Source organism: Ambystoma mexicanum, chromosome 4p (genome assembly GCF_040938575.1).
Source record: "Ambystoma mexicanum isolate Mex_15411 chromosome 4p, UKY_AmexF1_1, whole genome shotgun sequence".
Classification (NCBI taxonomy): domain Eukaryota; kingdom Metazoa; phylum Chordata; class Amphibia; order Caudata; family Ambystomatidae; genus Ambystoma; species Ambystoma mexicanum.
Genome location: NC_090927.1, coordinates 161,997,951 through 162,014,219, shown reverse-complemented (window position 1 = coordinate 162,014,219; position 16,269 = coordinate 161,997,951). Strand labels below are relative to the sequence as shown.

The window sequence follows — 16,269 nt, the reverse complement described above, 5'->3', positions numbered from 1 at the left end:
ACAGAACAGTTCTATGCATGTTAGACTGTGTGCAATGCTGCAATACGTCTTCACAAGAATAAAAGGAAAAAAAGGAGTCTACCGTATAATCCGCGTCCAACAGGTAGTGCAAGTACTGCTCGAGCATCCGGTCTTCACTGCAGTGATAGAAAAGACAAGAAAGGCTGTGTGTGACCTTCAGGAAATGGCAGCCAGCAAGCAGACATCTTCCACCATTCAGAAGCTACCCCTGAACGGTGGGATTGCAAACCGCAAAATGGCGGTTTCCCTCGAGCAAGAGAACAATGCAATGCATGCCCAAGGCTCATTCTATGCCCTCACCCAGTGCCAGGAGGAACCAGGTTTCCAAAACAGAGGCAATCTCTCTAGTGACACTATAGTCTGCCAGTCCAGTCTGGCCAGGAATCTCGAAATCTGAAGGCTATTGGTATAATGATATTGACCCAACTTCCCTGTGCCGGGAAGAGCAACCGGGCTCCCCGACTCCTGTGTGCTACTCGCATTTGTAACAATGGCTGGAAAGAGAACCCAATTTTTGTTTCAGTTTTGTTGTCTCACCTTCTGCAGCCAAAGCTAATGGCATGAGGTGGAGAGGGCAGGGTGGCATCTGAGGAGAGCTATACCGGTGTCAAATGCTTTGGCCATTTACCACCCTCTTCAGATTCATGCTTGCCAGGCAGCAAGAACCCTAATAGGCGGAGGCTGCTATTGGTCCGCTGCCACTCAGACCTCTTAGTGTGACAGCACCAAAAAGAAATACATTTCTGAAATACTTCTTTATTTTTAGTCTGAGTTCTTGTCGCCATCCGATCGCGCAGAAAATAAACCATTTCTCATTCATTCTGGCGCTCACTCTGCAATGACTTGCTCTGAAAATTAACAAACGCATTTGTGTGCGTAGAGAGAAATATTGTATTCACATTTCGTGCATGGGCGGGCCTTAGAGCTAAGCATATTACTCTGTCTCTTTTCAGTGGGAGTCACCAAAGCACAAGCACCCGACTGCGCCAGTACAATGCATGTCTTGCACAGTCAGATAGATGGTACAGTGTCTTTCACTGGAAGTAAATAGAAAAGATTGGGCTTGCCACTAATAGCAATAAAATATGGGCGTGTGCGAGTGTGTGTGTGTGTGTGTGTGTGTGTTTGTGTTTGTGTGTCCTCCCCTTAATTCCCAAGGTGCAGCTGCAAGGCTACCTGCACACCACAAAGAGTGGCTTTGTCCAAATGTATCCCTCCCCTGCACAAAATGTTGAGGACCTGCGAGTGGTTCCCATTGTCTTCCTCCCATGGGTAGTAGGGTTGGCCGGCCACATGTTACACTGCCCCCACCCCTGCCCCGCACCTGGCAAACCAAGTATTCGCCATTTTACATTAAAGGAATACGGCTTGTGAATTCGGCAGTACAGCAGGAGCTTAGAGGCCATTTCCGAATACTAAAGAGTGGGCCCCACACCACAAATGGCTCTTATGGCGCAAGGGACGCGCTGTCTAACATGGCCGGCTATATGGCCGGATCTTGAAATGGAGAGGGCGCCAGACTTGGTGTACATGTGTGACAGAAAGGGCATTTCTCCAGCAGGCTCCTCTCCAACACAAGTAGAAGACGCCATCACTTCAACTGTTCTGAACCCAACTACATGTTCGACTAATGCCAGTGCCTACGATGGTATTAGCATAATTGACCTGAAAACATTTGACCTAAAACATTTGATTGACTTTTTTGACCATTTTTTTTCGGTCAAATTAAATTAAATATATATATCGGGTGGGTAAGGGTATAGATTGGGTTAAGGGGAAGTGGGAGGGATTGCGGGGGTCTCACCCCGCATTTTAGACTGAAAAAAGGTCAAATAAATTCAATCAAATGTGATTAGGTGATATGTTTTAGGTCAAATGGACCCGAACCTCTACGATATTCAAACGGCCATTGAACCCCCACAATTGCCAGGCCATGAGCTGCCCAGGTTTGGCAGGCCTGGTGGGTGGGAGACAGGCTGAAAACGATTCACTGTTGGAAATGAAATGCTTTTCAACGAACATTAGGACACATACATATATTGTGCATGGCATAATTAAAGTAAAGCGGAATGGTGGAGTTTCAGAAAATATATATTTTTAATAACTCTTGGACCGTTCCATGAAAAAAATCAGAAAAATTCACAAAGTAAAATGTCAAGATAGCCATGTAACATTTCAGAATGTTATATGAGCGGATGGAGACGTAAAAAAAAGAAATCTATTAATCAGGTTTAGAACAGCTTTTTTCTATATATCACGCATTTGCAGAATGAATGTACATTTTTTATACGAACTGTGGAAGAAGAAGTACATTTTGTGCACGCACACTACTATGTGCATGTGCAGCTGTGAATTCTTATTGAAAATCTTGGGTAAGTGTTCCACGGTACAGTTCCAAAGCTTTCTGGAAGCCAGCAACATGCTACGTAAACAGCAATCAGGTTTCAGGCCTGCACACAGTACCGAGACAGCACTTATCGACCTTCCGACCCATATTCTGCACATTATGGACAAGGGTAAAGCGGGCATGCTGGTCTTACTGGCAGCCTTCGATCTGCTTGACCATGAACGGCTATTGTGGTCATTGGAACTCACAGGTAATTGCACAAGAGGGGCGGTAAAAATGATTCAATCATTTCTAACTAATCAAAGATCCAAAATTCATTGGGGGGATGCCTTCCCACCTCTAGCACCCATTAAATGTGGCGTACCACAGGGAGTTAGCTTATCTCCTGTGTTGTTTAACCTATATCTCAGACGACTCTGCTCCCTCCTTGAGAGCTCTGGCGTTTTCTCTATGAAGTATGCTGATGGTACTCAGCTGGTATCGGAGTTGAGTGGCGTGTATGAGCGGGACGCCAGCAATCTTTGTGCAGTCTATGACATCGTGGAGTCCTGGATGACCAGGAACTGGATGTGCTTAAATGACGGTTAAACTGAACTACTTATGTTTGGCTCCTGGCAGGCTTGCGCTAAATTAAGCGATGACTACAAAAACGTTCACATCAAAAATTGTGCCATCTTAGCCCAGGATAAGGTAAAAACACTAGGTATCACTCTGGAGGGCTCACTAAGTGCAGAAGCCCACGTGAACCAAATGAATAAGAGCTGCCAATACCATCTCCGACACAGGGATGTCATTTCATCAAAATGGCAGGGGTAACGGAAGTGGTATCACATGACCCTTGACATCTGATGACATCGCAAGAAGTGATGTAATTTGACCACACCCTGAAGTGACATCACTGGAAGTGGTGGAACACAACCTTTTACCCCTTGACGAAACAGTAAGTGTCATCACATAGCATTGTTAGTACACAACGAAAAATATGGTTACGATATCACTGTAAAGTGAAATACATTTCAAACAAGAATGGATCACCATATGTATCATTAATATCACGCAGCCTGTGTTGGTACTCATCTATCAACCTTAGCAGGATGAAAAGCTGAGTTGACCTTGCTGGGAGTCGAACCTGAAACCTGCAGATCACACATACATTGCAGTGGCGAGCACTCAACCCGCTGAGTTATCTTACCGGCTATAGCTATCAGAAAACCAGCCACTCCAGAGACAAAGAGCCACATGTTGCTAGCCACAAGCCAGGAGCCAATATATATTTTTTAAAGGTTAGTTTTAGGGGTAGCAAAGCAGACCTCAGGGGTCGCAGTTGCGACCCCTGGTGGCCCCTAAATGACGTCCCTGCTCTGACATCTCAGCCACATTAGACAATCTGTTAATGAAAAGAACTGCGCTATTCCTAAAGCAACTATTGTCTCCAGGCTGGACTATGACAACACCTTGTTAATCGGGGTCAATAGCTCCTGCCTGGCAAGATGCCAGAGAATCCAGAACAGTGCAGTAAGAATCATCAAGAAGAAACCAAGGGGCGACAGAAGACATCTTCACTGGCTGGCGGTGACGGAACGGATTACTTTCAAATCTATGACCATCACCCACTGCTGCCTCCATGGGATGGCGCCAGCGTACCTGAATGCTCTTATCTCCCAGTACGTACCAGGCAGAACCTCTGGGTCAGGTCAGATGCACAAGCTCCAGGCGCTCAAATGGGCTGGGCAGATCCTTCCCGGTAAGGGCTGCTAAAGTATGGAACGCCCTTCCAGTAGCTATTAGACCAGACGGTAATAGCGGGGCTTCCATAAGGCCTTGATGACCTCCCTTTTTAAATACACGGGCAGTCTCCTGTAGGGGTTAAGCTTCCTGAGTCCTTCTTGTTCCTGTTAACACTTTTGTTTGTATACTGTACATATGTTGAGCCCTGATGCCTGCTGCGCATTACAAATAAATAACTAAAATACATGAATGAAAACTCACATCAAAGTCAGAACTGGCTTTGAAATGATTTTTCAAATGTATACGAGCTGTATGTGGGATGCAAACTGCATGCATGTATACATGTTAAACTGCTACACGCCTCCTGCACTAATACAAATTCACATCAAAGTTGGACCTGAAAGGTGAGCTGTCATAAGTTTAGGATGCATCTAAGACATGCACAGAATGAATGAACATGTTTAATATGAGCACTGCATGTATTTGTAGGAGATGTACATTTGGTACATGGACACTAATACACACATGCAAACTCACATCAAAGTTAGAACTAACTTCCATGTCACTTTTCATATGTGTTTTAGACGTATACGAGATGAAAATTGCATTAATGTACAAAATGTAAAGCTCTTTTACGTATAACAACTCACATCAAACCTCACTTTAATGTCAACTTTCATGCATGTTTGAGGTGTATAAGACGCGCATTTCAAATAACTTTACACCTAACACTTCTAATCTACTAATATGCCATACACACAGCACATATTCATAAGCCATACACTTACATGGCATATGCCATAAACCCACACCTATACTCTGCACACTCATATGCCACCAAACACGCATGTGCCACTCAACATCATCCAGTCATATATCAAACGCCATGCAGCCATGCAGCCATAAGCTATACACACAACATGGCATATACATATACAACATAAAAACATATGTCAAACTCTCCAACCACAAATGCCATACGCTCAGATACCTTATGTACGTGCTACAAACGTACTACATAGACATACACATAGGGAATACGCCTATACACCAGACACTCACAAACTCATTCACTCAAATGCCCTCCAACCATACTACGACATAGACTTATAAAGCATAAAATCATATGATATACACGGCGCTCCCCGTGAACACAAACACTGAAAGTAAATATAATGACATCTTTTTAAAGGTGGGTTGTATGAGGAGAGGACAGTACTGTTTTTTTTAGGGTGCTTGAGGAGATGCCTTGCATGAGTGAGGCATCTACTATTTCTAGGAGGGGGTGAGGGTGGATTTAAGAGGATTTAGGATGGCAGTAGGGAGGGTGTTAACTTTGTATATGCATGGTTTAAGTGATGCAAGGGTATCCGCAAGATTCTTGGGGGCAGGCGGAGTGAAGAACGTTCATCTGTTGTGATATCGATCTGTTGTTGTGTGTCAGTATTTTGTTGATGAAACGTTTTTAATCGTGTTGGATGTGTCTGTACACCCAGTAGTTACCGGTGGGTTTGGGCAATGTTTGACCGCTGTGAAGAGAGCTCTACTTCTGTCAGAGGCAACTGAGATAGTTGATGAGCTATAGGCGATTTTGGTTTCAATGATGAGAGACCGGCACATAGCACGTGAGGCCTTGCGGGTGAGGAGGTCTTCCTTACTCTGTATTTTATGCTAGCCTTTTCCAAGTGGCTGGATGGTGTATGTAAAGCTGGTAAGTCCTTCAGGACAATAAGGGAAAGAGGGTTTAAGCCTGATGCAACGTAGTTTGATAATGATTTGTTATTAATATAGTGCTGTGCATAGAACACATTTACACATATTAATCATCCCAACCGAAGTTGGTACTCATTTATCAACTTCTGAAAGAAGAAAGGCTGATTTGGCCTTGCCAGGATTCACACCTGCGACCTGCAGATCACAGCAGCGAGCAGTCAACCCACTTAGCTATCTTACCGGTTTCAGCGGGGAATGTGTGTTAACCAGTTGCTTTAGTGTTCCTTTGTTTGAGACTTAATGAAAGAATGTCAATGTTGGAGGTGGTGGAGTTGGTTAGAGTGACTAGTCTATGTTCTGGGACCTCCAAGGGAAAATCCTTACTGGGGTGACTTGAGGACCTGGCCGGCTTACAATGTCTTTGTGTGTATAGAGGATGGGGATGGCAGTGTGGTCTGAACAGTCAAGTAGGATAGGGTTAAAACCTTGAAGTTGCTGAATGCTGAGAAGACAAGGTCAAGTATGTTTCTGTTGGCAGTGGTTGGCACATGTTGTATTATGACCAGGGCATACAGGAAGTAGAGGAGAGCATCATGGGTGCTATAAGTGACTTGGGTCCCCGGCAGATTGAAGTCGCCAAGGAAGAGGTTTGCTCAATTTTCAATTGGTGCTGAGGTCGGAAATGTTATCGAAGTATGACCCACACCGTACGATTGCCGTAATGCGGAAGGGAAGATCATAGCAGGGGAAATAGCAGTGAAAAAGACATCACACCTGTATTTTACCATCAATTCTTGATCATTGCCAAAATACAGCTTCGGGTCCCCTTGGAAACAGACGATAAGTCCTTGGCAGATGACACAGTGTCCAAGTTATCTCCTTATAGCACAAAAGGGATCAACCGCTAATCACATATGTGAGAACAAAACCGGGCCTTAGATCTGGCTTCAAAATCCGAAAGGTTACAGTCTAATCACCCTAGGCTCAACTAGGATCCAATGCCCAAGTCCCAAATCCATAGTTTCCAAGTAGAACCTAATGTTCAAATCCCAATGTTCTTATTTTCAAAGTTCCTGTAACAGACCTCCCAGATCTCCCTTGTGGGTCCTTCCTGGTTGCTTCTTGATCCAGGTAGTGTTACCCAAATGGCTACCAGGAAGAATGTACTGTGAGTATTATTCCCCCTTGCCTTTAGTGAAACCCAGTACAGTTAGCAGTCATTTCCTCAACGCTAGTCTCATCCATCGACCAAGGCTCGCTCCTCCCCCGTCTCCTCCCAGTAGCCTCTAGTGCACAACATGATTTGCTGTTCCCAACTGGCTCCTGCTAAAACCTAGGTTATAGCCCTCAACTGGCTAGCAGCAACTTTTCTTTCCTTCTGGTGGTTACAGGCTCTAATAATAACAATGATGTATTTCTTATATAGCGCCACACACTCCATAGGTCTCATAGCGCTCAAATAACAGAAGACAATATTATCTCACAGAGTGGTACGCATTTAATCGACCTTGGAAGGATGAAAGGCTGAGTTAACGCTGCTGGGATTCGAATCTGCCACAGCATGCTGCACACAGATATCAGGGGCAAGCACTTAGCTTGCTGTGCTATCTGACCTGCTGACTGACTGATTCTGCGAGCGTTTGGGTTATAACCTCCAGCAGAGGCCAAGAAAAGTCTGCAAAACACAGTGAACTAATTTGCTCTTTCTATAATCTTGCCTTACAAAACTTTAAGCGTTTTATTTATACGTACTACACTAAATTAGATTCCCAGACAGTCCTTAAAATGGGTTTTACTTTAAGGCGATTCCAGATGCTGAAGGTTGATTGTATTCACCACTGGACAAATGACATTTATTTCAACGGTTGGACATTTTAAAACGCTTTCATCTCTCGATGTCAGACATGTGTTACATTTTAAGATATCAGTGTACAGTTTAATTGAGCGGGTTTTCATTTGCAGGGTTTCAATTGAAACATTTTAACAAATAAATAAATAAACAGACGGTATACCAGCCCCCCACCCCCAGCAGGCTATCAGTACATCTTCTCTCTTTGATAGCGTCTGGCCGGAGTCGGGCTTCCTCTTCCAAGAAGTGGCCAGCAACATGCTCCACTTGTTGTCTGACTTGTCTCAGGGACTGAGTGACTGACTTGTCTCAGGGACTGAGCTATAGTTCTCAGTCAGTAAGTTCTGCCTCCTTGATTTCACTTTTGTACCTCTTGGATGGTCGCCTTATCTCCCTCGCTCTCTGGCCCCCTCGGCTCCCTTTTATACTGGTCAGCTTGTCTTGAGTACCCCAGAAACCTAATGTTTGGTTGCATCACTATTGAGTTATCTGCAGACCCCAGGATTGGCAAGTGTGTCCTTGTCCCGTCATCCCTTGTGTTTTGGATCTGCCTCCATTTTAGCTGTTTCATTCTCAATGAGGAAAGGGCTCATATACCTCTGCCGTAATCTTGGCATCAGGTGGTACTGTCATGACGCTAGGCAGACTTTGAAGAATCGTCCTCTTCATACTGCCTTCAGGGCTTATATCGTGGAGGAAGCGGCAACCCTTGGACACCAGAGACTCCTGTCCTTTGACAACAGGACTCTTGCAAGGCCTCAATAACGTACAGAGTCCGACTGAAATGTCAAGGGATTTAATGAAGTTTCAACAGCGTTGGTATGGGCGTGAAGCTCTTGTAGAGGGGTCAGTCTAAGGGCCGTCCCTCTCTCTTATCTTCCCATGGGATATCTCCACTCCCTTATTTCTAGGATGATTTTTACTAGAAATTGGAAACCACTAGTATCTAAAGTCCTACTGGCTATCAGTAAGGACCTAAGGGCCGTAGCCTTCTCTGTCTGACTCCTTCTGGGACTTCAAACGGATTCCCTAGCTCTAAGAAGGGGCTTCCCCAGGTTTTAATAGGGTTACTAAGAGTGATACCTCCCAAAACAGACACCCAGCTCGTTGCAGTATCTTCCCCACTCACTGCCTCGTCCGGCCCTGGCCTTCTCTCTCCTTCCTTTCTCCCACTCTCTCCTTTTCCTAGCTCCCTCTCTTTCTCGTGCCCTCCTATTTCTCACTCGATTTTACTTCTCTCCTGCTCCTTTTCTATCACTCCAGACTTCACACACTCTCTCCTATTATCTTCCTCCTACCCATCTCCTTACCTTTCACTGCACCACTCTCTTGAACTCTCACTATGGACCTCCCTTCACCTCCCACCACACCCCTCTCCACAACCTTTACTACACTCATCTATTCAACTCCCTCTACCCCTCTTCTCAGCTCTCTCTGCACCCTTCTACTCTATTTACGCCCTGTGCCTGAATCTCAGTGGCTATTTCGTTCAACAACCTTCTCCTCTCCTCCTACTTGACTCCTTCCTCGCCACTACGCCCACATTGCACCCTCTCCACAACCATCCTCAATTAACTCTCTACCTCCCTATACTTGCTCGCTAATTCTCCCTACACGCATTCTCTGCCTTTCTGAAGTTCTGGGTGCTGTTTGTGCTTGATGGCTATTCCATATCCGTGTAAGTGCCTGATCCCGGGGTTCTCGGTCACGTGGCTCCGGGCCGGTTTTCATGTTGCTACCAGGTGGGCTTAGACGTTGAGGTTCTGAAATAGAAAAAAGGAGAACCGTAACCAGAAAGAGTACCAGAAGGCATCATGGGACAAAGAGCGGTACTATTGATGACATTCAGGGCAAAGGCGGGGTTTCAGGAATTGGGGTCACCCAACTTCCACTCCCAGCATCTGGGACAGGGCTGGCTTTGTCATTTGCCCTGGTGAGCATCCAGCCCCTGTTTGCAAGGGGTACCTGTCCCACCCAGACAGTGCCATGCCCCTGTCACGCTACACCACAACATGCAATAGCAACAATTTGCTGTGGGAAACAATTATATACAATTATGTATGTACAAGCTCGAGCTGCAACCAAGCTGTACCCGGTGCCTCATATCATCTACTGGACTGTCTCTCTCTCTCTTTCTCTCTCTTTCTCTCTCTCTGTTTCCCCAACTCCCTCTTCCTCTCTATCTCTGTGCTTTCTTTCTCTAGACTGAGAGCAGTAGACAAAAGACACCCCCTGATGTGGGTATCCAGTCATTATACCCCCTGGAAAAAACATTCTTGTTTTCCCACTATTCTGCACTTTTTCCACATATTCTAGGACTGTTGTTTGTTTATATAATTATATATTAATGAATCTTGTAAAGAGATAGGACCTATGTAATGAAAGGTGTAGTATAACAAGTGAGTATGTGTACCTTGAATGAATGAATACACTTTAAAAAGTTGTGCTAAATATGATGGATATGCAGTCAGAAATTCAACTAAATGAAAGATAAAATCACAATCCAATCGAAACAAACCAATGCACATTTCCTTTATTCTTTTGAAGGAAATCGATAATGCATGTGTTGAATCTACTTTCCCTTCAGTATCAGGAAGCCATCTCAATTCCAAATATCGGACTGATTATATGATTCTAAACTTGGCTGATAGTGTCATCTAGTAGAGTATTATTCATCAAATGTTTATTTAATTTAGCTAACAATCGGAGCAGGGAAGTCAGTTTGGGGAGCCCTGGTCAAGAGCAATTTTTGGGGACTGCTGGGGCTGAATCTTGGCCAGCCAAGTCCTACTTAAAGCTGTGCCATCATCCATTTCTTTGACTTTTGGCAACAGGGTAAAGAAGCTTATACAGATTTGAGCACCTTTTCAATACACTACGTAGGCTGTCAGCAATAAGAGAACAAGGACATCTCTCTGGGTCATTTGCTGAAAGACCAGATCATGACAATTGGGATAGAGCTCAGAGACGAAGAGGATTTTGAAGCTCTAAGTCTTCTCAACACTTAGAAACAATGGCCCACTCAACATATACACAGTTGCCTTTGAGGAGTTCACCTGGGCCACAATTCTTACACCTGCTATAGATCCCCAAAGTTCTCTTGTTTGCCACTTTTGGAGGATGATATGGGAAACTAGGAAATGCGGACCATGTCGCTTCAATTAGAGTGTGCGGCTCATGAGTGATGTGCTGCAGACTAAAATAACAGCAGGAGCATGTCCAATCATGTCCCAACTGCCGATGTTGATGGTCCGAAAACCACCTTCAAAATCAAGTTGCATGCACCTGCATCGGGTGTCGGTATGACAGCTCGTGGAAGTGACATGTCCTTTGTGGGCTAAGGGAGAAGAATAATGAATAAAGTGACCAAGGAATGATACTAAAATAAAAATGAAAATTAGACCACTCCCTTTAATGACGTCACAGTAGTAAAGCCCTTGGAATATGTTCTTCCTTGGCAAACTGTGGTGGGTTCTAGTGTATCGTTAGATATTTACTTTGCCACTGCTTGTTTTCCAGCAGACTTTCAAGCAGGTGAAGTCGGTAGGACTGGGAAAGTGCTGTTCAGCAAAAATCCGGTCCGGCGACCTTAAGGGCCTTGTGACCCTATACACTGGTTGTACCTAGTAAGGGGAATGGACTGCTGACAGAGCAAGGATGCCGTCATGGTTCCGGGGATGTCTACGCCCCTCGGTGAGAAGCGTGAGACCAGAAGTCGTCATATGAAGCGGTAACCGGGACTGGGCATCAAGAGAGGATTATACACGAATGAAAGGAGGGCTTGTGTTGGTGGGAGGTGGGATGCTCCCGCCCGGAGGATCTCTTAATTTTTTCCAATATGGTGTTAGGTTTCGTTTCAGTCAGGTGACCATTGGCCTATAAAGAAAGGAAGGCTCCTGGAGGGCGGGTTGCATTTGTGTGACCGGCTCCTGATAGATGTAGGTTGCTGGGATTCTTATCTAGCAGGACAACTATAAAGCGGCCTCTGTCATCACCCAGAAGTTATGTGTGACCCAGTTTCTTTCGAGTGTTGGAATGACCGCTGTGGGGAGTGACTCTATGACATCCCCCAATTATAATTCAGGTATCCCCTTCCAACATTCACACGCACATGAGGCCATGCTGATAGGACATTAAAGCACACTAGGCATCCAGCAATGAAAGACGCTGGCAAATAGGCAACACCGAACACGTTGCCAGGGCCATGAAGATGTTGGACGGTCGGGCTCCACGTTCCAATCAATGGAAACATGTGGAATTCCTCTGATAGGGGCAGACTCAAGACATCTTTGACTGTTTCCTCCCCTCTCTGCAACTTCTAGTCCCTCCTGACTCTGGATATGGGCAGACTCAAGACATCGTTGACTGTTTCCTCCCCTCTCTGCAACTTCTAGTCCCTCCTGACTCTGGATATGGGCAGACTCAAGGCATCTTTGACTGTTTCCTCCCCTCTCTGCAACTTCTAGTCCCTCCTGACTCTGGATATGGGCAGACTCAAGACATCGTTGACTGTTTCCTCCCCTCTCTGCAACTTCTAGTCCCTCCTGACTCTGGATATGGGCAGACTCAAGACATCGTTGACTGTTTCCTCCCCTCTCTGCAACTTCTAGTCCCTCCTGACTCTGGATATGGGCAGACTCAAGGCATCTTGACTGTTTCCTCCCCTCTCTGCAACTTCTAGTCCCTCCTGACTCTGGATATGGGCAGACTCAAGGCATCTTTGACTGTTTCCTCCCCTCTCTGCAACTTCTAGTCCCTGCTGACTAGGGACTAGGGGTGTGTGATGTCTTGGGGACCTTGAGTTATAATCAGAGGCTCTGTGCTGCTCCTGGGGTGACTTGAGGCATGTGCAATTCATTTGCAGCTGCATTTGGTAGGACATTTCATCGGATAAAAGGAAGTGGTGCTGTTAAAAAATGGCTCTCTGCCATAAACAAAAAAACACCTACAAAACTTAGTGACTAGACACAGTTATTTAAGCGGGACCTTCAAACAATCCAACAGGCTCATATGTAATATAAAAAGCTCCAGAATGTGGCAAAACATACATTTTGTGTCCAACAAATGACGTGTAAAAAGCACAACAATTCGAATTGAAAAATAGGAATTTAGAAGGTAAGAAAGATGAAAAAGGCACTTCAGAAATGCAGAGAGAGAGATAACCAACCCCTAACACTGCAGGAATCATGCACAGTGACACCAGCACAGCACTCAACAAAGAACACCCACAGAGACAGAAGTACAACTCATAATCCAAGAAACAAGCATAGCAACATCACCTCTAACAAACCTCCATCACCTCATCTGCGCTCTCTCTAAAGTGAGGTGCCGCTGATCCTGAGTGGGCGTGTAAGAAACCAGCGCACTGTCTCACTCTGCCGGGCAATGATGAAGTACCAGCATTGAAGATTCCACCTTCAGGAGGAGCCTCCTCCCCATTGCTTTCAGGACACAACCAAATGAAGTAAATCAACAGGGCTCCATGACATCCCCGCTGATGAGTCGCAATCCATCTTCATTAGGAAGTCATCAGGGGCCACCACTCGATTGCTCATGTGTTTTTTCCTCGAGTCTGCTTCCCGGATGAGTATTTTCATAGACCGCAGTTTTCGAAGAGTACAAGGATAGGGGATAAGAGCAAAGTGTTGGGGTTTAATTGTTATTAGATACAGGTCATTAGTACCCGAGGGCTGGGGGTGTCAGCCTCCCAGCTAATGAGGAGGCTTGGAACGGTGAATTACCAGATGGTAATGCCATCGCCCTGAGCCTCCTCACGGCTGCAGGCAGCCATCTTCCTCGCCGGGGAACAAGGTAAGTTGTCCCTTCCCCGTCCTCCCCACATCCACACATTTCCCTCCCCCCACCTCCACTCACCTTCTTTTGTATCCTTTTTGGGTGCGGTTGCACTCAGAACACTTCTGTCCCCAGCATGTTTGCTCCCGATATGCAACACTCCGCCACGTGTAGTCCCTTCTGGCCTTTCTATGGTGGGCATTTTTTTTGTATATCTTTTTTTCCTTTTTTTATGGTTGCCATGGAAAGGGAGAAGGAACTATGTGTAGTCCCTTCTCCTGTTCCACGGAGGCCATTTTGTTTGTTTACTTTTTTTACTATTTTCAATGGCCGCCATGGAAAGGGGGAACGGACTATGTTTCCCCTTCCTTGGCGGCAATTTTCTTCTTTGTTTTCTTTTTTCAGTTAAAATGCATTTAGTAGCCCGGTAACACCGGTGCATTACCTGAAATGTAATGACCCCTCTGCTCGTGACTTATTGCTTAAGTGGATAGTGGTTGGGCGTAAGGCAGATAGGCTTAGGAGATGGAGAATAATGTAGGTGGTCATGTATAGTGCCCTTCTGCCACTTTTGGTAGCCTTGTTGCTCTTGGCTATGTTAGAAAGAAGGAGGCCGGTTGGGGAGTTCTTAGTGGGGCAGTGGGAGAGGCAGATGAGAATCCTGTGGTGTTGATGGATGCAGCTCAGAAGTACCCGGTTCCTGTTTCTATGGGTGTGGCAGAGAAACTTAGAAGTATTTAATCCATTACTGAAGAGCCCTAGATCGGATAAACTACAGTGCTTTGGGTCTGGTTAGCCACTGATGTGAGAGAGTGTGACAAGGCTAAAGAGGAGAGCTTAGTCGTGGTTTGGTTTGTGTTGATGCGCTAATGGCTGGAATTGTGGTAGACATCTGTGGGCTGTGGGGGGATTGTTTGTGTAGTGTAAGGTGCTAGAAGATCGTAGCAGTGAGTGAGAGGAAGGGGGAGTAGGCCTTACATGGCAAAACAACTGGCACGCTTTCACTTCTACCCCTGACCTTTTTCAGACAGGTCCCATTTCTCTAGCTCACAATGCCCACTCTCAATCCCCCCTCTCACTCTCTCTTTCTCAAATAGATACAGAATAGGGATTAAGGGGTTACATTTTTGGGGCACAGGGTTAGCAGTTTGGAGTTAAAGTAAAGGGAAAGACTTAAGATGTTAGTGCTGAGGACTTAAGTCTAAAGGCTCAGTTTTAAGTGTAAGGGGGTGGGTAAGTTAGAAGTGTCCTAACTACTTTAAAAAGAAACATTAGAGGAAAGGCAATTAGAAGCAATAAAACCCTTAATGAAACATTTTACGAATGTGGCAAAATGCCCCGAAGTTGCGGGACGACCCTGTCGTTAACGGATTGCCACCCAAGCTAAGGACCCGAGCAAAGTGAATTATAGCACCTCAATGATATTGCTCTCAAGAAAAAAGCATTCAGTAACAAGACCTTTGAAATAAGTAACCTAGGATCTCATCAGGCGTGCTGTATCATGTTTATTATATAGTTATTTCAGCTTAGAAGCCGCTCTCTGAAAAGTGCTCAAAACAGTAAAGAATAACACAAATTGAAGAAGTTACATGCACTTTAAATTAGGAATAGGACAGTGAGAGAAAATGCTCTTTGGAAAAGAGAGTGAAAATGAGAGAAGTTAAAATCCTAATTGGTAGTGGCAGGTGATCCCAGTCCTTAGGTGCCAAAAGAGAACGAGGCTGGGCACATGGCGGTCTAGGAACTGTGAGAAGAAACCGAGGCTGCGATCTAAGAGCACGAGCAGGCCTACAGATTGAGGTGAGAGAAGAGAGATGTGGAGAGGCCAAACCATGGACACATTTGAGAAGGGGAGGTTTTCGTAAGGGAGTGAAACCTTTAGCAGGATGAAGCAAATCAAGAGCGGAGAGGAGACCATAGATTCAAGTAGACGGAGCAGATTCTGCTTAAACTCTGGAAGAATCCTGAGGGTGAGGAAGGTGAGAGGTGTCAGGAGACACAACAGTGGATAGCCTCAAGAGCCAAACGTTTCACTGATGGAAATTAGAAGTCAATGACCCAAAGACCCTGGTGGGGGCATGGTGGGGGGCGGAGGGAGTGAAGAAAAACAAAGTAGTGAGTGGTTGGAGAAATAAACAGGGAGGGCAGAGCCTGCCAAGATTGAAGAGATAGCAGAAAAGATCATATCAAGGGATGAAGGAGAGAGATGTAAGAGGGGCAACGGGATCTGATGATGTTTGCCTTGTATAACGCCCAGCATGCTTGAGGTCCTGATATTGGTTTGAAACATTGTCTGACAACCTCATTTAAAAATAAAACAGGGGATCTGTTTGGAGAGGCCCGGGGGCCTACCCCAATATTGGAGGGGCTCTAGAAACACTCGCGTACAGGCGCGTTATAAATGAGTTATATCATATCATATCATGATATATCATATCAAGTGCTTCCCGCCCACATAAAAATTGCATTTTGAAAGGTACACTAAATAGCTCCACATATATTCAAAAGACACAAACACTAGCACATTGGCATTGGTTATGACATAATCATCTATTACTCAAGAGGTCCCTACGGTCATCAGGATGACCACTTCCTGTCACTGGGAAACAATACATAAATACTGAATGTCTCTATTGATTTCGGAGATAAAGTGTGTAAAGAGACGCAGGGCGCCTTCTTCTATGGGAGGGCAGCGGGCAGACACAATTTAGATGTGAGTGGAGATCCATGCAGGAAGACAGATTTTCCTTGAACTGTTGGCAGTGACTGACATTTCCTTGGAATCAAACAAGCATTCGGCCTGGCGTGAAGAATTCGC

At 45.3% G+C, this 16,269-nt stretch overlaps 1 protein-coding gene across 1 annotated transcript in view; it reads right to left on the bottom strand.

The window, feature by feature from the left end:
• Window positions 1-16,269, bottom strand: part of CIMIP2C (ciliary microtubule inner protein 2C) — a 337,228-nt gene that overhangs the window by 144,985 nt on the left and 175,974 nt on the right. The window contains exon 4 of the mRNA XM_069605611.1: window positions 83-137. Coding sequence (XP_069461712.1) covers window positions 83-137 — 55 coding nt within the window. The remainder of the gene's footprint in view (window positions 1-82; window positions 138-16,269) is intronic.